The sequence below is a fragment of the Oncorhynchus tshawytscha genome, linkage group LG22, assembly GCF_018296145.1.
Source record: "Oncorhynchus tshawytscha isolate Ot180627B linkage group LG22, Otsh_v2.0, whole genome shotgun sequence".
Classification (NCBI taxonomy): Eukaryota; Metazoa; Chordata; class Actinopteri; order Salmoniformes; family Salmonidae; genus Oncorhynchus; species Oncorhynchus tshawytscha.
Window position 1 is genome coordinate 26,985,969 of NC_056450.1, and position 27,034 is coordinate 27,013,002.

At 42.2% G+C, this 27,034-nt stretch overlaps 1 protein-coding gene across 2 annotated transcripts in view; it reads right to left on the bottom strand.

The window, feature by feature from the left end:
- Window positions 1-23,767, bottom strand: part of LOC112222218 (IQ motif and SEC7 domain-containing protein 1-like) — a 234,861-nt gene extending 211,094 nt beyond the window's left edge. The window contains exon 1 of one of the 2 annotated variants that reach the window (XM_042303993.1): window positions 23,097-23,767. In XM_042303993.1, coding sequence (XP_042159927.1) covers window positions 23,097-23,356 — 260 coding nt within the window. In that variant the 5' untranslated portion in view covers window positions 23,357-23,767. The remainder of the gene's footprint in view (window positions 1-23,096) is intronic. The other variant, XM_042304000.1, reaches the window with a different exon arrangement.
- Window positions 23,768-27,034: the final 3,267 nt, after the last annotated feature.

Genomic DNA, 27,034 nt, shown 5'->3' on the forward strand with positions numbered 1-27,034 from the left:
AGGACATAAAGTTTAATTCTTTGCCACATTTTTTGCAGTTTTACTTGAGTGCCTTATTGCAAACAGGATGCATGTTTTAGAATATTTGTATTCTGTACAGCCTTCCTTCTTTTCACTCTGTCATTTAGGTTAGTATTGTGGAGTAACTGCAATGTTGTTGATCCATCCTCAGTTTTCTCCTACCACAGCCATTAAACTCTAACTGTTTTAAAGTCACCATTGGCTTCATGGTGAAAATCCCTGAGCGGTTTCCTTCCACTCCGTTTCCTTCCACTCTGGGAACTGAGTTAGGAAGGATGCCTGTATCTTTGTAGTGACTGGGTGTATTGATACACCATCCAAAGTGTAATAATAACTTCACCATGCTCAAAGGGATATTCAGTGTCTGCTTTTTAAAAATGTGTATCCATCTACAAATAAGTGCCCTTCTTTGAGAGGCATTGGAAAACCTCCCTGGTCTTTGTGGTTGAATCTGTGTTTGAAATTCACTGTTCGACTGAGGGACCTTACAGATAATTCTGTGTGTGAGGTACAGAGAAGAGGTAGTCCTTCCAAAATCATGTTAAACACTAGTATTGCACACAGAGTGAGTCCATGCAACTTATTATGTGACTTATTTAGCAAAGTTTACTCCTGAATTTATTTAGGCTTGCCATAACAAAGGGTTTGAAAATATATTGACTCAAGACATTCCAGCTTTTCATTTTTTATTAATTTGTAAAACATCATTCCACTTTGACATTATGGGTTATTGTGTGTAGGTCAGTGACACAAAATCAACAATCTTATCAATTTAAATTCAGGCTGTAACACAACAAAATGTGGGAAAAGTCAAGGGGTATAAATACTTTCTGAAGGCATTGTAGCTTGGAAAGAAAGGGGTTGCCTGTGATTTTCAGTTCACTCTTATCAGGTATTTACATATTGATGCATTTTCAGACTGTTGGAAGATGTAGGCTTTCTAGAAAGACAGCATGAAAATACAGAAAACAAACAAAGAGGAAGCACAGATCTCATCGTGATGTTGGCAGTTCAGAAAACAAACAAAGAGGAAGCACAGATCTCATCGTGATGTTGGCAGTTCAGAAAACAAACAAAGAGGAAGCACAGATCTCATCGTGATGTTGGCAGTTCAGAAAACAAACAAAGAGGAAGCACAGATCTCATCGTGATGTTGGCAGTTCAGAAAACAAACAAAGAGGAAGCACAGATCTCATCGTGATGTTGGCAGTTCAGAAAACAAACAAAGAGGAAGCACAGATCTCATCGTGATGTTGGCAGTTCAGAAAACAAACAAAGAGGAAGCACAGATCTCATCGTGATGTTGGCAGTTCAGAAAACAAACAAAGAGGAAGCACAGATCTCATCGTGATGTTGGCAGTTCAGAAAACAAACAAAGAGGAAGCACAGATCTCATCGTGATGTTGGCAGTTCAGAAAACAAACAAAGAGGAAGCACAGATCTCATCGTGATGTTGGCAGTTCAGAAAACAAACAAAGAGGAAGCACAGATCTCATCGTGATGTTGGCAGTTCAGAAAACAAACAAAGAGGAAGCACAGATCTCATCGTGATGTTGGCAGTTCAGAAAACAAACAAAGAGGAAGCAAACAGATCTCATCTCATGATGTTGGCAGTTCAGAAAACAAACAAAGAGGAAGTTCACAGATCTCATCGTGATGTTGTCAGTTCAGAAAACAAACAAAGAGGAAGCACAGATCTCATCGTGATGTTGGCAGTACAGAAAACAAACAAAGAGGAAGCACAGATCTCATCGTGATGTTGGCAGTACAGAAAACAAACAAAGAGGAAGCACAGATCTCATCGTGATGTTGGCAGTTCAGAAAACAAACAAAGAGGAAGCACAGATCTCATCGTGATGTTGTCAGTTCAGTTCCCACATATATTGCAACTGAAATTGAGAACAAAAAAAACAAAGCTTATACAACAACCCCAAATCATCTCTGCTCACAGTGTAGCAAGAAATCAACATTACTGATAGAGATCTGGGGTCATATATTTACTAGTCAGGATTGCAGACAATTTCTAGTGTTCTTTGAGACTTCATCTGACAATGACAAAGGGTGACACATCAAGACAGTCGTGAAGAGGGCACAACAACACCTTTCCCCCTCACGAGACTGAAAATATTTGGCATGGGTCCCCAGATACTCAAAAAGTTCTACAGCTGCACCATCGAGAGCCTCCTGACAGGTTGCATCAACGCCTGGTATGGTAACTGCTCGGCATCTGACTGTAAGGCGTTACAGAGGGTAGTGCGTACGACCCAGTACATCACTGGGGCCAAGCTTCCTGCCATCCAAGACCTATATCCCTTCGATAACATTCCGCTGAAAAGGCAGCGCGCGAAATTCAAAAATATTTTTGGGAAATATGTAACTTTCACACATTAACAAGTCCAATATGGCAAATGAAAGATAAACATATTGTTAATCTACCCATCGTGTCCAATTTCAAAACTTCTTTACAGCGAAAGCACAACATATGATTATGTTAGGTCAGAGCCAAGTCCAAAAAACACACAGCCATTTTTTCCAGCCAAAGATAGGAGTCACAAAAAGCAGAAATATAGATAAAATGAATCACTAACCTTTGATGATCTTCATCAGATGACACCCGTAGGACATCATGTTACACAATACATGTTCGATAATGTGCATATTTATATCCAAAAATCTCAGTTTACATTGGCGCGTTACGTGCAGTAATGTCTTGATCCCAAAACATCTGGTGATTTTGCAGAAATACTCATAATAAACATTGATAAAAGATACAATTGTTATTCACAGAATTAAAGATAAAGATAGACTTCTCCTTAATGCAACCGCTGTGTCAGATTTCAAAAAAACTTTACGGAAAAAGCATAATCTGAGAACGGCGCTCAGAACCCAAAACAGCCAGAGGAATATCCGCCATTTTGGAGTCAACAAAGTTAGAAATAACACCATAAATATTCACTTACCTTTGATGATCTTCATCAGAAAGCACTCCCAGGAATCCCGGTTCGACAATAAATGACTGATTTGTTCCATAAAGTCCATCATTTATGTCCAAATAGCCACTTGTTGTTAGCGTGTTCAACCCAGTAATCCATCTTCATGAGGCAAAGGTCCAGGCAAAAACTCGAAAAGTTCCGTTACAGTCCTTTAGAAACATGTCAAACGGTGAATGGAATCAATCTTTAGGATGTTTTTAACATAAAACATCAATAATGTTCTAACCGGAGAATTCCTTTGTCTGAAGAAAAGCACTGGAACGCGCGCTCTGTCGGGAGCACGCGTCATGAGACCAAGGCCAGAGGTCTCATGAGCCCCTCCTTTATAGTAGAATGCTCATTCAAGTTTCTAAAGACGGTTGACATCTATGGAAGCTGTAGGAAGTGCAACTTTATCCATATCTCAATGTGCATTCGGTAGGCCAAGCTTTGAAAAACTACAAACCTCAGATGTCCCACTTCCTGGTTGGATTTTTCTCAGGTTTTCGCCTGCCATATGAGTTCTGTTATACTCACAGACATCATTCAAACAGTTTTAGAAACTTCAGAGTGTTTTCTATCCAATACTAATGATACTATGCATATATTAGCATCTGGCACAGAGTAGGGGGAAGCTATTCATCCAAAATTGAAAATGCTGCCCCCTATCCCAAAAAGGATATACTAGGCGGTGTCAGAGGAAACTCCCCAAAAATTGACTCCAGTCACCCAAGTCAGACTGTTTTCTCTGCGGTACCGGAGGCCAAGGTTCTACCCCCAAGCCATAAGACTGCTGAACAATTAATCAAATGGCCACCGGATTATTTACATTGGAGGGGGGTTCATTTGTTTTGTATACAGCTGCTACTCGCTGTTTATTATCTATGCATAGTCACTTCACCCCTACCTACATGTACAAATTACCTTGACTAACCTGTACCCCTGCACATTAACTCGGTACCCGGAACTCACTGTATATAGCCTCATTATTGTTATTTTATTGTGTTACTTTTCATTATTTTTGACTAGTTTATTTGGTAAATATTTTCTTAACTCTTTCTTGAACTGCACTGTTGGTTATGAGCTTGTAAGTAAGCATTTCACGGTAAGGTCTACACATTCAGCGCAGATGACAAATAAAGTTGGATTTGATTTGAACTTAGGGTTCCTGAGGCTGTGTTTAGCTGTTGTTGAATCAGACTTCACCTCCACAGCCAAGAGCCACACAGAAACACACACCACATTATCACTTGGCAACAACATGAGCGACAACAGTTCAAACAGCATTCTACAAGTATTACATAAAGCTTTAGGAATCAGCTGCATCAGCTTGTTGTGAGAGCTGGGAAATGGGTAATGGTTTGGAAGGAAATGAAAGACAAATAGAGCTACAAATAACATTCAGATGATGAATTCTCGCTCTGCCAGACATAGGATCACAGGATTTTACAGAAATCTATTTGTCAGCAGCAGAAATGCCAACCATTTGTACATCTGTCAACAATCATGGACTGATGTAGAAGTTGATAGTAGCAGTAAAGAGTAAAGCTCTCTGTAGGACTCCATGCCAAGGCACCCCGGAGTAGTAGAGTGTTGACATGAGTCTTATGTGCTTTCTTGGTGTCCCCCATGTCTTTGTTAGCTCGTTGTTATTATTATTAGTGAGAGAAACACAAAGCAATAAAAACAATCATATCTGGTAATGGTGTGATACTCATACCGTTGTGAATCTGATCAATGGAGAAAAATGTTTTCTCAGGGTGGAAGTTTGAGAATCACCATTCAGAGTGCCAATAGCTGAGCAGCGACGAGGGAACACATCCCTATCTTCATTATAGTCTAATTAAATTGTACATTATTAAGCCCTCCATAATGAGAATCAAGCTAATCATATTATGAACGGTATATCTGTCAGTCAGCAGAGCCAGGAGAGAAGGGAGGCTGGAGAGGCATTTCATTTTCACACAGAACGCAGCCAGAATACATGAGGAAGGAGGAGGTCTAAGGACCAGCTCTCAGACCTGCTTCCATTGTGATTCTACCAGACAAGTCTATGTGGGAGAGATTACAATCGTGAGCTCAATGGTATTTGAAATAGATGCCTGAAATGAAGTTGCATTATACACCACGCATCTAACCCTGCAGTGGAATTCAAAAATGGTGTTATCAAATGTCACAGGGAATGAAGAACAGGACATTTCCAGCCCACCTCTCTATTCAAAGTCAAATTAAAAAGGGAAGCTCCTGGCTAGACAAGACTTGGGCCCCACAGCAGTAAGTTGTCCCTCCCTCCCACCACCACCACCACCACCACCGTCCCACCCCCCTCGAGTTCTGGTAAAGGCCACCCCACCATCAGATACAGCTTAGAGATCTCATTAAAGCCATCATTAGCCATCCTCATGGGGGGTGGCCCCCAGCTACATTAAAAGACACAAGCCAAACATTAAGGCCATCTTAATAGCCCTGATTGGAGGGAGCAGAGGTCAGCGCAGCCTGGCGTCCCTCCAGCAGCACGACTCGGGCCACTAAGAGATGTTAGGGCGTGGTGATTTTTAGAGTGTTTGTAGAACTGCACTTTATTAAAGGATGAAGGCTGCTCTGGGGGAATCTGTGTTTGTGTGTGAGCCCCAGCCACAAATTGTCTTCGGCCATTGCCAGAGATTTATATGCGACTCTGAATAAAATCATCCCTGCGTAGACATTAATCTAGCGGGGGTATTTCATTAAGGGTTTTCACCTGAGACGTTCAGGCGCCCGTATATTTGGCCTGGCTGGCACACTGATTGATCAGCAGAAGGCCAGGTGAATGAGTGTACACCGGCAGCCACAAGAAGTAGCTTTCTCTATCATGTCATTTCCTGCTGAGGGGTCCCCAAACAAATGATAACACTGGCCAGGGGGGGGGTTTGAGTGGGCAAACTGTTTATGAACCACCCAATCTTCAGGTTACAGTAGCTGTTTTTCAGAGGGCTATGGCTAAAGATAGCTGGAAAACAAACCGAGTCACAGCTAATTACAGTAAATTCATTACAGTAAATGACCCCAAGAATAAAGAAGGGGATATATACAGTGTTAAATGAAAATTGACTGCGTTTACAATTCTTTGTAGAAAAGCTTTTGGTCAAAATTAACAACCTAAATAAGGAGATTTCAAATGGCAATACACTGTTCAAATTCCTCTGACCTGTTTATCACCTGCATAAACACCTCTGTGGGTTGTTTACTTGGCTGGCCTGTTTAGATGATTTAAAGATCACTTAAGGCTCGCACAAATCGCATCGGATGTGGATCTAGCGTAGGGCTGTGACGATTAAGACATTTTGGGTAACGATTAATTGTCATGCAAACGGCCACGGCTATTGTCATAATTGTCATTTTGTTGAAAAATGTTTTGAGCTTGTAATGCTTCATAACGCATCTTTGAAAATGATCTAATTAATACCTAATGAATACAATGCAGATTTGGTTACACATGCCATAAAAAACTAATGGTTTTGACCGCATAGAACTTTTGGAAATTAAGCTTCAACTCCCAACTGTGCCATTCTGCTTGTAAAAATAATTTAAAAAATAAAAAAACGCTATGGAGTAAACTATACAGTGCCTTCAGAAAGTACTCGCATCCCTTGACTTTTTCCACATTTTGTTGTGTTACAGCCTGAATTTAAAATGTATTAAATTGAGATGTTTCACTAGCCTACACACAATAACCCATAATGTCAAAGTAGAATCATGTTCCTAGAAATGTTTACAAATGAGTTAATTCTTCAAGAAATGTCTTTTCATTTTTAAGTATTCAACCCCTTTGTTATGGCAAGCCTAAATTACTTCAGGAGTAAAAATGTTGTTTAAGTCACATAATTATTATGGACTCAACTTGCAAAGAAGGGCACCGTTTGGAAGATGGTAAAAAAAGAAGAAGAAGAAGAAGAAGAAGAAGCAGACATTGAATATCCCTTTGAACCTGGTGAAGTTACTAATTACACTTTGGATGGTGTATAAATACACTCAATCACTACAAAGATACATGCATCATTCCTAAATCAGTTGCCGGAGAGGAACAAAACCACTCAGGGATTTCACCATAAGGCCAACGGTGACTTCATATAGTGGGGCAAAAAGGTATTTAGTCAGCCACCAATTGTGCAAGTTCTCCCACTTAAAAAGATGAGAGGCCTGTAATTTTCATCATAGGTACACTTCAACTACGACAGACGAAGTGAGAAAAAAAATCCAGAAAATCACATTGTAGGAATTTTAATGAATTTATTTGCAAATTATGGTGGAAAATAAGTATTTGGTCACCTACAAACAAGCAAGATTTCTGGCTCTCACAGACCTGTAACTTCTTCTTTAAGAGGCTCCTCTGTCCCCCACTCATTACCTGTATTAAATGGCACCTGTTTGCACTTGTTATCAGTATAAAAGACACCTGTCCACAACCTCAAAACAGTCACACTCCCCACTATAGCCAAGACCAAAGAGCTGTCAAAGGACACCAGAAACAAAATTGTAGACCTGCACCAGGCTGGGAAGACTGAATCTGCAATAGGTAAGCAGCTTGGTTTGAAGAAATCAACTGTGGGAGCAATTATTAGGAAATGGAAGACATACAAGACCACTGATAATCTCCCTCGATCTGGGGCTCCACGTAAGATCTCCCCCGTGGGGTCAAAATTATCACAAGAACGGTGAGCAAAAATCCCTGAACCACACGGGGGGGACCTAGTGAATGACCTGCAGAGAGCTGGGACCAAAGTAACAAAGCCTACCATCAGTAACACACTACGCCGCCAGGGACTCAAATCCTGCAGTGCCAGACGTGTCCCCCTGCTTAAGCCAGTACATGTCCAGGCCCGTCTGAAGTTTGCTAGAGAGCATTTGGATGATCCAGAAGAAGATTGGGAGAATGTTATATGGTCAGATGAAACCAAAATAGAACTTTTTGGTAAAAACTCAACTCGTCATGCTTGGAGGACAAAGCATGCTGAGTTGCATCCAAAGAACACCATACCTACTGTGAAGCATGGGGGTGGAAACATCATGCTTTGGGGCTGTTTTTCTGCAAAGGGACCAGGACGACTGATCCATGTAAAGGAAAGAATGAATGGGGCCATGTATCGTGAGATTTTGAGTGAAAACTTCCTTCCATCAGCAAGGGCATTGAAGATGAAACGTGGCTGGGTCTTTCAGCATGACAATGATCCCAAACACACTGCCCGGGCAACGAAGGAGTGGCTTCGTAAGAAGCATTTCAAGGTCCTGGAGTGGCCTAGCCAGTCTCCAGATCTCAACCCCATAGAAAATCTTTGGAGGGAGTTGAAAGTCAATGTTGCCCAGCAACAGCCCCAAAACATCACTGCTCTAGAGGAGATCTGCATGGAGGAATGGGCCAAAATACCAGCAACAGTGTGTGAAAACCTCATGAAGACTTACAGAAAATGTTTGACCTCTGTCATTGCCAACAAAGGGTATATAACAAAGTATTGAGATAAACTTTTTTTATTGACCAAATACTTATTTTCCACCATAATTTGCAAATAAATTCATTAAAAGTCCTACAATGTGATTTTCTGGATTTCTTTTTCTCATTTTGTCTGTCATAGTTGAAGTGTACCTATGATGAAAATTACAGGCCTCTCATCTTTTTAAGTGGAAGAACTTGCACAATTGGTGGCTGACTAAATACTTTTTTGCCCCACTGTAGATTGAATTGATCAACCAACATTTATTTTTTTAATTCAGAGAAAGCTGTGGATAAACGCAGTCATTTCCAACTTCTATATCTAAAACACATAACCTCCTGATTTTTTGATTACTCAAGCCCAGATTAATTTGTTAAAAAAACATGATTATTATTAACCATGTGATAGACCCTATCAATCTACCTTCTAGAGGACATATTTCATTTCAGTAGAAACTAGAAAACCATGGAACATTTTCAAAAATCCTGTGGGAAAACTTGGACACTATTATCAATCCATCTCCATAGTACAGTCGGATATGTGATTTCTTACAACCAAGTCAATGTCATAGAACAAGCCTGTTCTGGCACAGATCCTTTACTTACTGTATGTACTGCTACAGCACCAACAACAGACAGGCCTTGTTCGCTCTCAGCCCCTCCATCAGCTCTGGCTAATGTTCACCTGAGCTCGATTACTACTGAGGAGAGGTTTGGAGCTGCACATGATTTGTCACTGTCTATCAATATTTCATCAGGCAAGAATGCTTTTCATGTTTGTTTATTCTAGGCCCCGTTTCATCCTGCATTCAAATGGCAGCCTGACAAGGCCACCCCTGGGTCCTGCTGGAGCATTTCTGTTGGTGTCGCACATACAAACCTTGTTTAACACTGCCCCAGCCTCTCGCTCATAGACAATGTCATTTACACACACTATTCACTATATAGTTCACTTCTGATCAAAAGTAGTGCCTTATATCGCGCATAGTGTGTCATTTAAAAAATGTAAACATAGGACTAAGTAAGGCAGACCACAGTGGGCTGTGCAATGGCCCATGGTTATGTTTATGCTCCATTTCAAAAGCGGTCAAGGAAATCCAACTGTCTTGTGCATAACATTACTTAATTATCCAAGTGCTTTGTTGCAGATCACTCAGTGGGTGTCTTTAAACAAAGGACCTTGTTTGATTAAGTTGTAAACAGAGTTTTACTTCCTCAAATACCTATAAAAAAATATTAATATTTTTATAACATCACTTCTTTGACATCTTGAGGTTTGAGAAACTTTCTCTGCGAAGATCAGGTCAGCATCCCAAATATTGTTTACAGCATGTTGGCCATTCGTGGCTGGGAACTGGGCTAGAATTCAAAATGAGAGTTTACAGATGCATCTGGCGAGATAAGAAATGAAAGTGCTTGCAAACACCATTCCTCCCAAGCCCCAGAGGACCGGTTGGGATCAGAGAGGAGCCACTCACACTAATCCATCATGCAATAAGAAGACTGGACCAGGCCACAGCAAATACCACGCTACACATACCCATTCTGCTCAAGGACAGAACCTTACCTGTTAGGTTACTTTGTATGACTGAAGATTTGTGAACTTTGGAGAGCTAGCCTGAATAAGTAAGTACTGGTGACTGTTTGTGCCGGTCTGTGTTTTGGCATTCAGGTTACACAGGATTACACTACGACATGCTGTACTGTATGACAATGAGGCTAAAGCTTATCCTTCTTTCCTGTTTACTTACTGTACCTCCTGACCTGATGTACAATTACTTAACAATTGAATGATGTACTGTACGTTTGTCTGCCTCTCATTCAGATGGATCTATTTTAACAAACCTTGGTTTTGATGAACAAGTTGTGGTTGTGTCGATGCTTGGCCTCTCACTGGCCAATCAGAACACGTTCCAATGGGGAAATATGTGGTTGCTTCAAGTTGTGTATTTACGGTCTTTTATGTATTGCCTTGGAATCAATTCCAATGTTAGTCCGTTGTAGTTTGTTAAATGGTCTACAGAAACTAAAAAAACTAAATGTATACCTATCTATGCTAAATACCTTAACTTGAACCCATTTGCAGTCCACATTGTTCAAAGTAATTGCATGGCTTCCACAGCATTCACACTGATATAGGGGCTAGGCCTAGTGTAAATTGCATTATGGCTGAGCATGGACATGCAAAATATTGCCAATAAGCAAGACTAAATTAATTATTCATAAAGCCTAAAAAAATAATAATAATAATAATTTGAATCAAATTCTAAACAAAACAACTTGTTTTAAACAGGCTATGTCTCACTTACAGGCACCATAATTTCTCCCCATGGGCACAGAATATTAAAGCAATGCAGACAATGGAGGGTTTTACGCACATCCAAACTTTTCACAGTATCTGGACAAAGATCGAATATAAATTGAACTGGAGAATTTCCACTCAAGAGTTTTACTGCTCCCAAATTGGCCTATTTATTTTACCTTTATTTAATCAGGTAGGCCAGTAAAGAACAAGTTCTCATTTACAACTGCGACCTGGCCAAGATAAAGCATAGCAGTATGACACATACAACAACACAGAGATACACATGGAATAAACAAACATACAGTCAATAATACAGTAGAAAAGTCTATATACAGCATGTGCAAATGAGGTAGGATAAGAGAGGTAAGGCAATAAATAGGCCATGGTGACGAAGTAATTACAATATAGCAATTAAACACTGGAAAGGTGGATGTGCAGAAGATGAATGTGCAAGTAGAGATATTGGGGTGCAAAGGAGCTAGATAAATAAATAAATATGGGGATGAGTGTGATGGATACAGTATGGGGATGAGGTAATAAAATGGGCTATTTACAGATGGGCTATGTACAGGTGCAGTGATCTGTGAGCTGCTCTGACAATTGGTGCTTAAAGATAGTGAAGGAGATATGGGTCTCCAGCTTCAGTGATTTTTGCCATTCGTTCCAGTCATGGGCAGCAGAGAACTGGAAGGAAAGGCGGCCAAAGGAAGAATTGGCTTTGGGGGTGACCAGTGAGATGTACCTGCTGGAGAGTGTGCTGTGGGTGGGTGCTGATATAAGGTGGGGCTTTACTTAGCAGACACTTGTAGATGACCTAGAGCCAGTGAGTTTGGCGACGAGTATGAAGCGAGGGCCAGCCAACGAGAGCGTAGAGGTCGCAGTGGTGGGTAGTATATGGGGCTTTGGTGACAAAACGGATGGCACTGTGATAGACTGCATCCAATTTGCTGAGTAGAGTATTGGAGGCTATTTTGTAAATGACATCACCGAAGTCGATCGGTAGGATGGTCAGTTTTACAAGGGTATGTTTGGCAGCATGAGTGAAGGATGCATTGTTGTAAAATAGGATGCCGATTCTAGATTTAATTTTGTATTGGAGATGCTTGTGAGTTTGGAAGGAGAGTTTACAGTCTAGCCAGACACCTAGGTAGTTGTAGTTGGCCACATATTCTAAGTCAGAACCATCCAGAGTAGTGATGGACGGGCGGGCAGGTGCGGACAGCAATCGGTTGAAGAGCATGCATTTAGTTTTACATGCATTTAAGAACAGTTGAAGGCCACGGAAGGAGAGTTGTATGCCATTGAAGCTCGTCTGGAGGTTAGTTAACACAGTGTCCAAAGAAGGGCCAGAGGTATACAGAATGGTGTCGTCTGTGTAGAGGTGGATCAGAGAATCACCAGCAGCAAGAGCAACATCATTGATGTATACAGAGAAGAGAGTCTGCCCGAGAATTGAACCCTGTGGCACCCCCATAGAGAAGTAGTTGAGGAACCTGGCGAGGTAATCATTTGAGAAACCAAGGCTGCCAATAAGAATGTGGTGATTGACAGAGTCAAAAGCCTTGGCCAGGTCAATCAATACCTCGCCAGGTTCCCCAACTACTTCCCTGATAGAGTTCAGTGTGTCAAATCAGAGGGCCTGTTGTCCGGACCTTTGGCAGTCCGCACCTGCACAGTATTGTTTCTTATCGATGGCGGTTACGATATCGTTTAGGACCTTGAGCGTGGCTGAGGTGCACCCGTGACCAGCTCGGAAGCCAGATTGCATAGCTGAGAAGGTACAGTGGGATTTGAAATGGTCGGTAATCTGTTTTGTTTTTTTTGTTTTTTTTGTGTGTGAATTTGAACCCTTTTTCTCCTCCATTTCATGGTATCCAATTGTTTTAGTAGCTACTATCTTGTCTCATCACTACAACTCCCGTACGGCTCGGGAGAGACGAAGGTTGAAAGTCATGCGTCCTCCGATACACAACCCAACCAAGCCGCACTGCTTCTTAACACAGCGCGCATCCAACCCGGAAGCCAGCCGCACCAATGTGCAACCTTGGTTAGCGCGCACTGCGCCCGGCCCGCCACAGGAGTCGCTGGTGCGCGTTGAGACAAGGATATCCCTACCGGCCAACCCCTCCCTAACCCGGGCGACGCTAGGCCAATTGTGCGTCGCCCCAACGGACCTCCCGGTCGCGGCCGGTTACGACAGAGCCTGGGCGCGAACCCAGAGTCTCTGATGGCACAGCTGGCGCTGCAGTACAGCGCCCTTAACCACTGCGCCACCCGGGAGGCCGGTAATCTGTTTGTTAACTTGGCTTTCGAAGTCCTTAGAAAGGCAGGGTAGGGTAGATATAGGTCTGTAGCAGTCTGGGTCTAGAGTGTCTCCCCCTTTGAAGAGGGGGATGACCGCGGCAGCTTTCCAATCTATAGGAATCTCAGACGATAAGAAAGAGAGGTTGAACAGGCTAGTAATAGGGGTTGCAACAATTTCGGCAGGTAATTTTAGAAAGAGAGGGTCCAGATTGTCTACCCCGGCTGATTTGTAGGGGTCCAGATTTTGCAGCTCTTTCAGAACATCAGCTATCTGGATTTGGGTGAAGGAGAAATGGGGAGGCTTGGGCGAGTTGCTGTGGGAGGTGGAGGGCTGTTGATTGGGGTAGGGGTAGCCAGGTGGAAAGCATGGCCAGCCGTAGAAAAATGCTTATTGAAATTCTCAATTATAGTGGATTTATTGGTGGTGACGGTGTTTCCTAGCCTCTGGGAGGCTGAGAGGAGATGCTCTTATTCTCCATGGACTTTACAGTGTCCCAGAACCTTTTTGAGTTTGTGCTACAGGATGCAAATTTCTGCTTGAAAAAGCTAGCCTTAGCTTTCATAACTGCCAGTGTATATTTGTTCCAAACTTCCCTGAAAAGTTGCATATCGCTAATGCAGAATGCCACAGGATGTTTTTGTGCTGGTGGAGGGCAGTCAGGTCTGGAGAGAACCAAGAGCTATATCTGTTCCTGGTTCTAAATTCATGCTTATTTAAGATGGTGAGGAAGGCACTTTTAAAGAATAACCAGGCATCCTTTACTGACAGGAAGAGGTCAATATCCTTCCAGGATACCCAGGTCAGGTCGATTAGAAAGGCCTGCTCACTGAAGTGTTTTAGGGAGCGTTTGACAGTGATGATGGGTGGTCGTTTGACTGCAGACCCATTACGGATGCAGGCAATGAGGCCGCGATCGCTGAGATCTTGGTTGAAAACAGCCGAGGTGTATTTGGAGGGCAAGTTGGTTAGGATGATATCTATGAGCGTGCCCGTGTTTATGGATTTGGGGTTGTACCTGGTGGGTTCACTGATTATTTGTGTGAGATTAATGTGAGATTGAGGGCATCAAGCTTAGATTGTAGGATGGCTGAGGTGTTAAGCATGTCCCAGTTTAGGTCACCTAGCAGCACGAGCTCTGAAGATAGATGGGGGGGAATCAGTTCACATAGCCAATAAAACAATTCACCATATGTTTTATGAACATAATCGGAACCATTTTACAGATCAGATCGCATACACACAAGTTGCATTGCAAGACGGATGTTGTCACCCTAAAACCAGGAAGGTGAATCATTCTAAATTTGGTTGTAGAATTTCTTTTGACAAAAATCAGGCAATCAGTATTTTTGTAAACAATCAATAAATGTAAAATGTAATGATATCATAAAAATCGGTAGTATAATAAAGACATGCATTGCTATTGAACAAGCATTTGTTTTAATAGGCCTAAAAGGAGGGTTTGAATTATAAACATACTTTATGAAACAGAATACAAGCAATTTACACACAATACACCATAATGACAAAGCAGAAATTTTTGCAAATGTATTAAAAAAAACAACTGAAATATAACATTTACAAAAGTATTCAGACCCTTTAATCAGGACGTTGTTAAAGCACCTTTGGCAGCAATTACAGCCTCAATTGTTTTATTTTCAGGTCTCTCCAAAGACGTTCAATCGAGTTCAAGTCTGGGCTCTGGCTGGGCCACTGAAGGACATTCAGAGACTTGTCCCGAAGCCACACCTGCGTTGTCTTGGCTGTGGGCTTCGGGTCCCTGTCCTGTTGGAAGGTGAACCTTCACCCATGTCTGAGGTTCTGAGTGCTTTGGAGCAGGTTTTCATCAAGGATCTCTCTGTACTTAGCTCTGTTCATCTATCCCTCAATCCTGACTAGTCTCACAGTCCCTGCCGCTGAAAAACATCCCAACAGCATGATGCTGCAACCACCATGCTTCACCATAGAGATGGTGCCAGGTTTTCTCCAGAAGTGACATTTGGCATTCAGGCCAAAGAGTTTAATCTGGCTTTCATCAGACGAGATAATCTTGTTTCTTGGTCTGAGAGTTCTTTAGGTGCCTTTGGCAAATTCCAAGCGGGTTGTCAAGTGTCTTTTGCTGAGGAGTGGCTTCCGTCTAGCCACTCTACCATAAAGGCCTGATTGGTGGAGGGCTGCAGAGATGGTTATCCATCTGGACGTTTCTCCCATCTCCACAGAGGAACTCTGGAGCTCTATCAGAGCGACCATTGGGTTCTTGGTCACCTCCCTGACCAAGGCCCTTCTCCGTGAATCGTTCAATTTGGCTGGGCGGCCAGCTCTAGGAAGAGTCTCACTGTTTATCTCCTCTCAAACTTTATATTTCAATAATGCTTTGGCGATTAAGATTTAGGATGCGTTTCCACTGTCAAAATTCATACCTTAACCAACTGTATTATTGCTAAAACCAGCTTTTGGCTCGTCTTAAATATCCCTATCAGTGCTTCCTGAAATTAGCACTTTGGATCATGTTTTTAATGATACACCTAAAATATTTCCACCCGCCCATCTGAGCTGATATAAAACAGGTTAATTGCCGAACCTTGCGTTAGGGTTGGAAAATGTCAGTGCGGCAGTTTTTACATTAGGAAATTGCAAACTAACGTGTGTTTGACACTAGCACCGTCTTAACGCCAGTTGTAAATAGAGCCCAGAATCTTGGGAAGATGCAGAGTGGAAGTCTGTTCTTTAACAAGTGCTGAATATTATGGAAATTGCATATGGTCAGCACAAACACTTAGAGAGCTGACAAGGCAAACTGTTTAAGAAACAATAAGAAGAGCAGGAGCCACTCTCCCTGTCTGACTCCTCTCCAGCTGACTCTCAAACTATCTAACTGCTCCCTCACTTCCCTTATTTCTTAAGAAAGGATTGTGTGTGGTGTGTGTCTTCGTGTGTGTGATTGTGTGTCTTTGCGGTGGGGGTAGGGGTAAGAAAGAACTGGATAGAAGGCTTTAGTGAGATTTAGCCAGCTTTACTTAACCTGATCCAGCTTTCCTCCAGTAGGAACCAGCTTGGGATTGCAAGCCTATATAGGCGGTCAAATCAAACCAACCGCTGCCTAGCCCTACCTGACCACCCTAAACTAGGGGTTAGGCTATATGCTCATTTTAGTGGTGCTATAGGGTCTATGGATCCTGTGCAGGGTTAGTGGCTGAAGGAATGATTTCCAATACCTGTGCAGTGGCCCTCTTCCCTCTCTCAGAACCTGACACAGAGCCCAGAAATATCTGAGGAGACATCTGTTGACTTGGTAACACAAGAACCATTATCAGGGGTCCCTGTGACGCTCTCTCCACTGGTCTGTGATTTGAAAATGAAATGGTGGGGAAAGAGGTGGCTAAAGATGGCACCGACAGACATGGCAGCTCTGCTTCTAGCTCCTAAGCAATTTTGCAGTATTTCGTTTTCATTATTAGCCCAGAAAGTTTGTGTTATTACATAGTGCCGGAAAGAACTTTTGGATATCAGAGCAGAAGTAACTCACCAGCATTGCGACCAGAAATATGACTTTCCCGAATTGGTTCCTTTGTTTGTACCCTCCTTATCCCAAAGGCTTCTCCAAGACGCAGCCAGTGGAGAAGAGTTATTTGGAGTGGACTTCTATGTCCAACTCAGGAGATGGGCACAACATCCACCGCTTCAGAGTATATTACTCACTAATGTTCAGTCTCAGGACAATAAAGTAGACAAGCCAAGACGAGGATCTCCTTCCAGAGAGACATCGTTGACTGTAACATACTCTGTTTTACAGACTCATGGCTCTCTCCGGATATGCTTTCCCTGTCCATACAGCCAGCTGGGTTCTCAGTACATTGCGCAGACAGGAATAAAGAACTCTCTGGGAAGAAGAAAGGCGGTGGTGTATGTTTCATGATTAAATACTCATGGTGTGATCGTGATAATGTACATGAACTCAAGTCATCTTGTTCACCCAACCAAGAATACCTCAATCAAATACTGACCGTATTACCTCCAAAGAGAATTCTCTTCAGTTATAGTCACAGCTGTGTATATTCCCTCTCAAGTTGATACAACGATGGCCCTCAAGGAACTACACTGGACTTTGTGCAAACTGGAAACCACATATCCTGAGGCTGCATTTATTGGATCTGGGGATTTTAACAAAGCAAAGTTGAGGAAAATGCTACCGAAGTTCTATCAACACATTGCCTGTAGTACTCGCACTTCAAAAACTCTCAAACATAGTTACTCTCCCTTCCGGGATAGCTACAAGGTCCTCCCTGCCCTCCCTAAGGTTTATTCAACACTGGCCTGACCAATTGGAATCTATGCTTCAAGTTTGTTTTGATCACGCGGACTGGGATATATTCCGGGTTAACCCTGAGAATAACATTGATGTATACAGTGACACGGTGACTGAGTTAATCGGGAAGTGTATAGGGGATGTTGTTCCCACTGTGACTAGTAAAACCTACCCAAAACAAAAACCGTGGATAGATGGCAGCATTCATGCTAAACTGAAAGCGCAAACCACCATGGCAAGGTGACTGGGAATATTGATGAATACAAACAGTGTAGTTATTCCCTCCGTAAGGCAATCAAACAGGCAAAGCGTCAGTACAGAGACAAAGCAGAGTCGCAATTCAATGGCTCAGACACGAGACATATGTGGCAGGGTCAACAGACAATCACAAATTACAAAGGGAAAACCAGCCACGCCACAGACACAGACTACTTGCTCCCGGACAAGCTAAACGCCTTCAACGGCTTTGAGGATAACACAGTGCCACTGAACCTGTCCACTCCCAAGTTCTGTGGGCTCTAGTTCTCTGTGGCCGACGTGAGTAAGACATTTAAGTGTGTTAACATTTACAAGGCTGCCAGCCTAGACGGCATCCCTAGCCGCGTCCTCAAAGCATGCGCAGACCAGCTGCCTGAAGTGTTTACGGACATATCAATCCTTCCCTATACCAGTCTGCTATTCTCACTTGCCCACCATTGTTCCTGTATCAAAGAAAGCAAAGGTAACTGAACTAAATGACTAGTGCCCCGTAGCACTCACTTCTGTCATCATGAAGTGCTTTGAGAGGCGAGTTATACCCTAGACCCACTTAAATTTGCATACCGCCCCAATAGATCCACAGACGATGCAATCACCATCGCACTGCACACTGCAAGATCCCATCTGGACAAGAGGAATACATTTTTGTAAGAATGCTGTTTGTTGACTATAGCTCAGCCTTCAACAGCATAGTGCCCTCTAAACTAATCATTAAGCTTGGGGCCCTGGGTCTGAACCCCGCCCTGTGCAACTGGGTCCTGGACTTCCTGACGGGCCGACCCCGGGTAATGAAACAACACCTCTACTTCGCTGATCCTCAACACAGAGGCCCTACAAGGGTGTGTGCTCAGCCCCTTCCTGTACTCCCTGTTCACCCATGACTGCGTAGCCACACATGCCGCCAACTGAATCATCAAGGTGCAGACGACACAACAGTAGTAGGCCTGATTACCAACAATGACGAGACAGCCTACAGGGAGGTGGTGAAAGCGGCGCAATAGCGCCTCTTCAACCTCGGGAGGCTGAAGAAATTTGGTTGCTAAGTGCTTTCGGCCGGCAAACGCTACCAGTGTGTCCGCGCCATTAAAAGTGATGTCATATCCAGCAGCTTACTGACTACTTTTTTCCTACCCTTGCTATAAATAGACCCTAGGTGATAAAAATAATCACCAAGACTGAAATGAAATCATTAAGGACGTTTGAGCAAAAAGAGTAGGCTAAAAATAATCACCAAGACTGAAATTAAATTATTAAGGACGTTTGAGCAAAAACAGTAGGCTAGAAATAACTTTCAAGTGCTAAGTACTTAAGAATAGATCAACATAAAAAGCAATAAATGAGAACTTAAACTATGCGGTCTCATCAATGACACCAAAGGCTGGTGAGTCTCTAGCATCTGAAGGGAAGACAATGACGGAAGGCCTATCCACACTGCTTTAAAAGCATACTGTAAAATATTCAATAGTCATTCTAAAAACAAGGACAAAGAGCAGCACGTGAGAAGACCTAAATGACAGAATATGGTCCCAAACATTTATTGTTTTCCACACATCTCGTGATAATGATCAGTCTCAGTTTAAGTGTCATGTAAACGCACCATTTGAATCACATTTCTCCTACTGAAATTCCATTTACAGTTCTCCGGCAGTCCTGCTTTTTATACTGTTGGTTTAGAATTGCCCACCACACTTATATGCCATTAGGATTCAGTAACCGCCATAAAACCCACTTTACGTTAATAATCTCTGTCATATTTCATCATGATCATAAAGAAAGAGCACAGACTGCTAAATAACCACCACCATATAGGAGACGGTACTGGAGAACAAGGCTAACGTTGGGCGGTATCCAGATTTTCATACCGTTCATGTACCATACCAGAGTATACGGTATTACCGGCAGTGCACACAAGGGTCAATATTTTTTTCCAAATGTAAAAAATAAATAACAATAATAATGTACTGCTCAAAACAGATTTAGGCAGGGATCTTGGCAGGGATCTTGATCCAGGAGGGAACTGATTGTGTCATCTGTAATCAAGAAGCTTGATCTTGCAAGCTAGCCACTTAGCTAGCAATTTGGCTAACCAAATGCATAGCTGGAGACCTGAGCTGGAGATAATTGATTTGGCACATCTTAGATAGTTTATTGATAAGCATTGGCGTAGCACGCACCCCCATGAGCTTTAGGGGGTCCCAAACCCCAGAAATTACAAATCATACCGTCTGTATTTTAAAATACCCTGGTATAAGTTTTTAATAGGTATACTGCCCAGGCCTACTGTCTCTCAGACACAGCGCTATCACCCAAAACAGGCTGGTGCTCAGATACTGACAGTGGGGGGACGAATCATGTGGCTTTGGAGGTGATATTTATTAACTTCTTATGCCTGGGGGCAGTATTGAGTAGCTTGGATGAATAAGGTGCCCAGAGTAAACTGCCTGCTACTCAGGCCCAGTTGCTAATATATGCATATTATTAGTAGATTTGGATAGAAAACACTCTGAAGTTTCTAAAACTGTTTGAATGATGTCTGTGAGTATAACAGAACTCATATGGCAGGCAAAAACCTGAGAAAGAAATCCAACCAGGAAGTGGGAAATCTGAGGTTTGTAGTTATTCAACTCTTTGCCTATCGAATATACAGTGTCTATGGGGTCAAATTGTACTTCCTACGGCTTCCACTAGATGTCAACAGTCTTTAGAAACTTGTTTGATGCTTCTACTGTGAAGGAGGGGGGGAATGAGAGGGGATTGAGTCAGAGGTCTGCCAGAGAGGCATGAGCTGACCATGTGCATTCATGTGAGAGTTAGCTTGAGTTCCATTGCATTTCTGTAGACAATGGTATTCTCTGGTTGGACCATTATTGAAGATTTATGATAAAAACATCCTAAAGATTGATTCTATACATTGTTTTTCATATTTCTATGAACTGTAATATAACTTTTTGGACTTTTCATCTGAACTAAGCGATTGCGCATTGAGCATTTGGATTACTGGGCTAAACACGCAAACAAAAAGGATTTGGACATAAATTATGGACTTTACCGAACAAATCAAACATTTATTGTGGAACTGAGATTCCTTAGAGTGCATTCTGATGAAAATCATCAAAGGTAAGTGGATATTTATAATGCTATTTCTGACTTTGTTGACTCCACAACATGGCGGATATCTGTATGGTTTGATTTGTTGTCTGAGCGCTGTACTCAGATTATTGCATGGTGTGCTTTTTCAGTAAAGCTTTTTTGAAATCTGACACAGCGGTTGCATTAAGGAGAAGTGTATCTCTAATTCCATGCATAATAGTTGTGTCTTTTATCAATGTTTATTATGAGTATTTCTGTAAATTGATGTGGCTCTCTGCAAAATCACTGGATGTTTTGGAACTACTAAACATAACACGCCAATGTAAACTGAGATTTTTGTATATAAATATGAACTTTATTGAACAAAACATACATGTAGTGTGTAACATGAAGTCCTATGAGTGTAATCTGATGAAGATCATCAAAGGTAGTGATTCATTTTCTCTATTTCTGCTTTTTGTGACTCCTCTCTTTGGCTGGAAAAATGGCTGTGTTTTTCTGTGACTAGGTGCAGACCTAACATAACCGTTTGGTGTGCTTTTGTCGTAAAGCCTTTTTGAAATCGGACACTGCGGTGGAATTAACAACAAGTTTATCTTTAAAATGGTGTAAAATACTTCTGTTTGAGGAATTTTAATTTGGAGATTTCTGTTGTTTTTAATTTGGCACCCTGCACTTTCACTGGCTGTTGTCATATCAATCCCGTTAGCTGGATTTAAGCCATAAGAAGTGTTAAAGGCCCTAGCTAACGGTCAAAGGTAGAGTATGTCCTGATCTCATATGTCGCGCTGATCCCACAGCAAATACACACTGTCCATGAGTCCTCCATATACATATTGATTGTCTTGTAGGGAGGGTGTGGTTGTGTCCTGATGAGTTGTGGCAGCCAAAGGTCACCGGAGGTTTCAAGATCCTGCTGACTGGTGAAGCTGAGGTAACTGCATGTAGTGGACTTTAAGCACAGTGCTGATGTGAGTGAGATATATGCTCCATCACCCTGCCCTGCCTTGCCATCAGCGGCTAAACCTCCAATCCCTCCCAGACGAGAGCCGCCCAGACTGCCCTCCTCCTACATAAAAATGAAACATATGGAAGTAATTGCATAATTGATCTATCCCAGCTCAGCTCCTTTTCCCCAGAGCTTGTACCGTGCGCATTCCCTAAATATCCTGGATTTGTCCCTGCCCAACACATGAAATCCACTTAAAAGACTAGCACACCGATGCTAAGCTAGTCTGGCATGAGAGAGGCCTGAGCCAACTGAGGTTACCAAACGTGAATCAAAAGACTCCATGACAGTAGTGAACCTGAAAGCCTGGAGTCTCAGTCTGATCGCTGGGAAGCAAAAATTACTGCCCACTGGACTTCCTCCAATTCATTCCATTCTGGTTATACGCTACAGTAATAGGGAGGACGTTGGAAGAAAGCTATGGCAGTTGTTTGTATTGAAAAACAGTCATTGACAACAAAACAAATTATATAACCCTCAGACAGTCATACTGCAAATCTATTATTGAGTTTAATGCTCACCAACCAATGCAAGATAAAACTTGATTTACTCAATTAGATGACATAATAGGCCACTACTTTATAGATAACATGGTTACCACAAACACAGATTCAATGAAAACAGAGCCCATCAAGTCATGAACAAAAGGAATAAATGCAGTCAAATGAAGAAAAAAAAGACTGACTAAAAATAGAATAGCCTAGAATGATTGAAAGGATAATCCATTCATATGAAATCTTTGAGCCCAATTAAAAACGGATTCCTCTGCACAATAACTTCCAAGCGTTTGAATGAAATACACCTGGAGTAGCAAAGGTTTCCATACCAAAGGTTTCCATATTTGGTCAATGATAATATTCCAAGCTCCATATGGCAACATTTAGCTTTCTTCGCACTGTACCTAAAGCTGACCCTTAATGTGTCCAACCGCTTAGACCCGCGGGGAGGTAGCGGACTGTAGCCTATTGATGGGCAGTTCTATTATGCCTTACAATTTCTTGTGTTCTGTTGGGCATATTAGTGTTAAGTTATATCGTGGCGTTTCAAGAAGCCTGTTGGTTTGACTGTAAGTACAATAAAAACGGTCTTGTGCGCAGTGGTCAATCTGGTCTGTTAGAAAAAATAAGTTTTGATGCAAACCTTTACTTTAGGCTATGATATGACCTATTAGGCTATATATCAAATGCGCCTATAGATACTTTTTACATCTAGAACAGTGTAGGCCTATGTTGGTGGTGTGTGTGTATCTGCGTTTATCTGGGGTTTTAAGAGCAGATTCCTGACAATGATTTAGGAAACTATGGGGGATTATTTGTGACATCTAACAATGTATTTCAATAGTGCCATGCGAGCAATAAATTCTTACTTTTCTTGGGTGATGTTTTCCTTTATGACACCTAACGTTCCGTGGCTGTTGCCCTGTTGCAGCAGCCTACACGTAGTCAGATGTCGCTGGTACAGGTCTTTCAAACAGGCGTTTTCTGAACACAAGTCGGACACTTGATGCTCCAGCTCCTCTATCCTTTTTTTTTGCCTCTCCAGTAACTCCTGTTGGGTCTCGATTATGTTATTAAGCTCCTTCAGATACTCTGCAGCCCTGGTTGGGGTTTCGGTCGGGCTTTCCATCTTGCTTCGACTCGGGTTGCCCCCCGATCTGTTTTCTCGGGAGTCCGTTTTCAACCTGTGCTATGGCTACGTTCAGCTAAATTCCAACCCGATGTGCCGTTTTGCGCCTCGCCATTGTTTTCATGTGGTGCTGGTTGAATGAAGTGTGACGAATGGTGCCCAATGAAAAGCGTGTTCCGGTGGTTAGCCTACACCATAACTAACCTCCGAAAACCACTCCAGTTACAAAGAAAAACATGTTTTAACCCTTCAAAGGACGTCGACCCAGCTGTATCATATCCTTCATATCCTTTTAGTTTGGCAACTTATTCTAAACATATAGACGAGACTGTCTGACACGGATCCCCTGTAGAGTTTTCCCAACCAATGTAGAATGTTTCGTTATCACCCTCCGGTCCACGTTGTACCCGTGACTTTTCGTAAACAGACGCTGGTTGTCAAGTAGGCGGGGTTTTCAAGTTTTATGAATCTACATTTACGGAGTGCAAAGCTCCTGCATCCTAGAACCACGGGATTGGATCTTGTTGTTGAATAGTACATCTGTTTAAAAAGCTTTTACTGGTCTTCAATGTCAGTGTCAATCTATTCCAAATGGAACATTTGAAAATCCTATCAGAGGCTCAGAATGGACAGAGATAAACTATTGAAATCTTTGAATTGTTTCAATGTCGGTCGTTTGACTTGGAATGTGTATATAAATGTGTCAACTCCAACGGGTACCGTGTCTCACAGCCATAGGCAAGGAATGTGATAGATAGGCAATGAGGTAATATTTCCAATAGGTAACAAAAATGCCCAAACGTGGCAACGCACCATAGACCTCTGTTCCTCTCCTCATGTGAAGGGTTGATCAACTCATGGTCTCAGAAAACTTCGTATTAGTATGTAGGCTACGTTTCTTATGGTATGTATTAATTTGTGGCTGGCCATCATCCATTTCGTATGATATGTTACGAATTGCAATTCATATATGTTATGAATTCCAAATTGGTGTGGCTAATGTTAGCTGGCTAATGTTAGCTACTGTAGGTGGCTAACTTTAGAGGCTAGGGGTTAAGAGTTAGGTTCAAAGGTTAAGGTTAGGAGTTAGCTTAAAGGGAAAGGGTTTAGCTAACATGCTAAGTAGTTGCAAAGTAGCTAAAAAGTAGTTTTATAGTTGCTAAAATGCTAAAGTTGTCCATGATGATATTTGAACAGGTTTGGGTTGCTTTCATTTTTGCCTTAAGTAACCATACTAAACATAAGATATTTTACTAATTTGATTGTCACAGATTTACATTTACTATGTTACGTCTAGTCTATAAGACCAGGCTGATCAAATGGGAGGCCAGCCTGTACTAGTGGAATGTACTACCCCTAGAAACATGTGGAATCAAGCTATCTGTGTGTGTTTGCACAGGTGTGTTGGTCTATTCAGATTCTTTGCCCAACAGGGTATCACATTTCCTTAGACCAATATGAGGATTGGCAATATTGGCAACAAACATTTGAAACCTGTTTTAAATCCTATTGACCATCTCTATCACCCAGAGAGAATCAAATGATGATGAAGCAGACAAGCCAATTCATTCATTGAGTAAACCCATCTTCCATTTTTTGGCAGAGCTGCGATGAGTTGATTATACTTTTGTAAGGAGCCCACATCTCCATACACATTTTATTAATTGCTTGTGTGACATAATTGTACCAACCTTATTTACAATGTAATTCATAAACATGACACCTTTTATAAAAAAAAAAGTTTAAGAAACATTGTCTTTTGTCTATCAGTACATTAGAGTTTTGCCATATTTGTTCTGCCTCTCCTGAAGGATGAAATTGGGAATTGTAACCAGCTCTCTGAATGGCTTCATTTAACAAAGAGGATAGTTATAAACAGGGTTCCATTGTCAATTCACTGTGATGTCTTTTTGTGTGCAATTCATATATGTTACGAATCCAATTCATACAATATATTACGAATTTGATCACTCAAATTTTCCCGGATATGTACACCAAGAACATCAAATTCACCATCCGCCTATTTAATCGGGAGACCACTTAGCAATTTAAAGATTGTATCTTTTAAAGACCCACTCCATTATATCATATCATAGTTGGGTTTTAGTTCAGAGAAACTGGAGACATTATACAGGTCCTCAATAAGGCCCTTCAAGGTTGACGATTGAGGACTCGAGAAAAGTTGAATCATTGGCGTACATTGATACTTCTGTGTCTAATCCATAAACTTTTTGCCCCTTAATGAGAACTGCTCTTTCCCCCATTATACCGCCCTGACCCCTACCTTAAGCCATCTCCAGATCACTTCCATCTGGAAAAGTTTGGGGGTAAATTATGCATTGAATGAGACAGGAATGGGCCTACACCGGCCAAACCCAGACGATGTTGGGCCAATTGTGTGCCGCCCTAAAGGGACTCCCAATCACGGCCGGTTGTGATACAGACTGGAATCGAACCAGGGTGTCTGTAGTGATGCAGTGACTTAGACTGCTGCGCCACACAGGAGCATTATCAAAGCCAGGGGGAGATGACAGAGAAAGAGAGATGCACACAGCAACCATGTTCAGACTTATCTCCCTTCACCCACTATTTCTCTTTAGTCTTCACACTTACTCTTTCCCTTTGATCAATATGTCAATGAAAGAGCAAAATGTTGTATTCTTCGTTGCTGTTACACTGTAAAAAGCAGACCGTGGCTGTGCTGAGAAGCAGGCCGACTATACAGTCCAGATGTAGCGTATTAGGGTTTTTGCTGCAGCTCCCAAATCCCTATGGCGGGGAGCCAGGGAGCGGGCGGGCCTGCTGATGCCTGAGCTAACCCAGGCTCTGGCACATAGCATCCAGTTGGGCATGCAGCGCAGCATTCACCAGGAGCTGGTATCAGGTGCTGGTACGGAGTCCTTCCTTGCACATGCTGCCAGAAGTGTGTCACCAGATGAGTTACCCCAGTGACTTCCATTTCAGGTCCAGCATTTGTCCCCAATGTCAGATTACATACCACCCAAACAGGCATGCAGCCTTCAACATTCACCAATGTCAAGTATTCCTTTCAGTAGAGTATGTAGCTCTCTGCTGCTTCCCAGTTTGTCACTCTGCTTCTAATTGGCCATAAACAACCTCTCACCTCTCTGGCACTAGGAGTAATGGGCGGTGCAAAACGTGCGTCACCCTGCCGGACACAACACAGAAGTGGTGGTAGATGAGAGAAGTCACCAACCACAAGATGAAAAGCAGTCTGAAAGACATTGCCATTGTTACGGTCCTCTCTGCACTCTCCTTCCTTCCTCAGGGTGACCAGTCAGTGCGGTGGTTGGTGGTAGTGGTGTGTGTGCCAGCCTTAGATTTACAGTATTTCCACTGAGGCAAATCCATTCCGAGATTCTCTTAGTTCAGCTTCACAAAGCATTGGTCCACTCTGTGATGGAAAAGGAGACCCTATCATTTAGCCAGCAATGTGGAAAAAGTTTTGGCAGAGAATGCCTAGAAATCCAATAGCCCAGTACCCTGTCCTCAGCCCTACAAAGCCCAATTCCTCATGAAAATGAATTCATGCAGCATACTTGTGTGATGGATGTGAATGGGCTGTGGGCAAACCAGTGAAGAGAATATTACATGTGCAGAACTGTGGTGGGCTATAGGACAGTCTTTCTTAAAATTCTAGCCTCTCCAATGATGTAA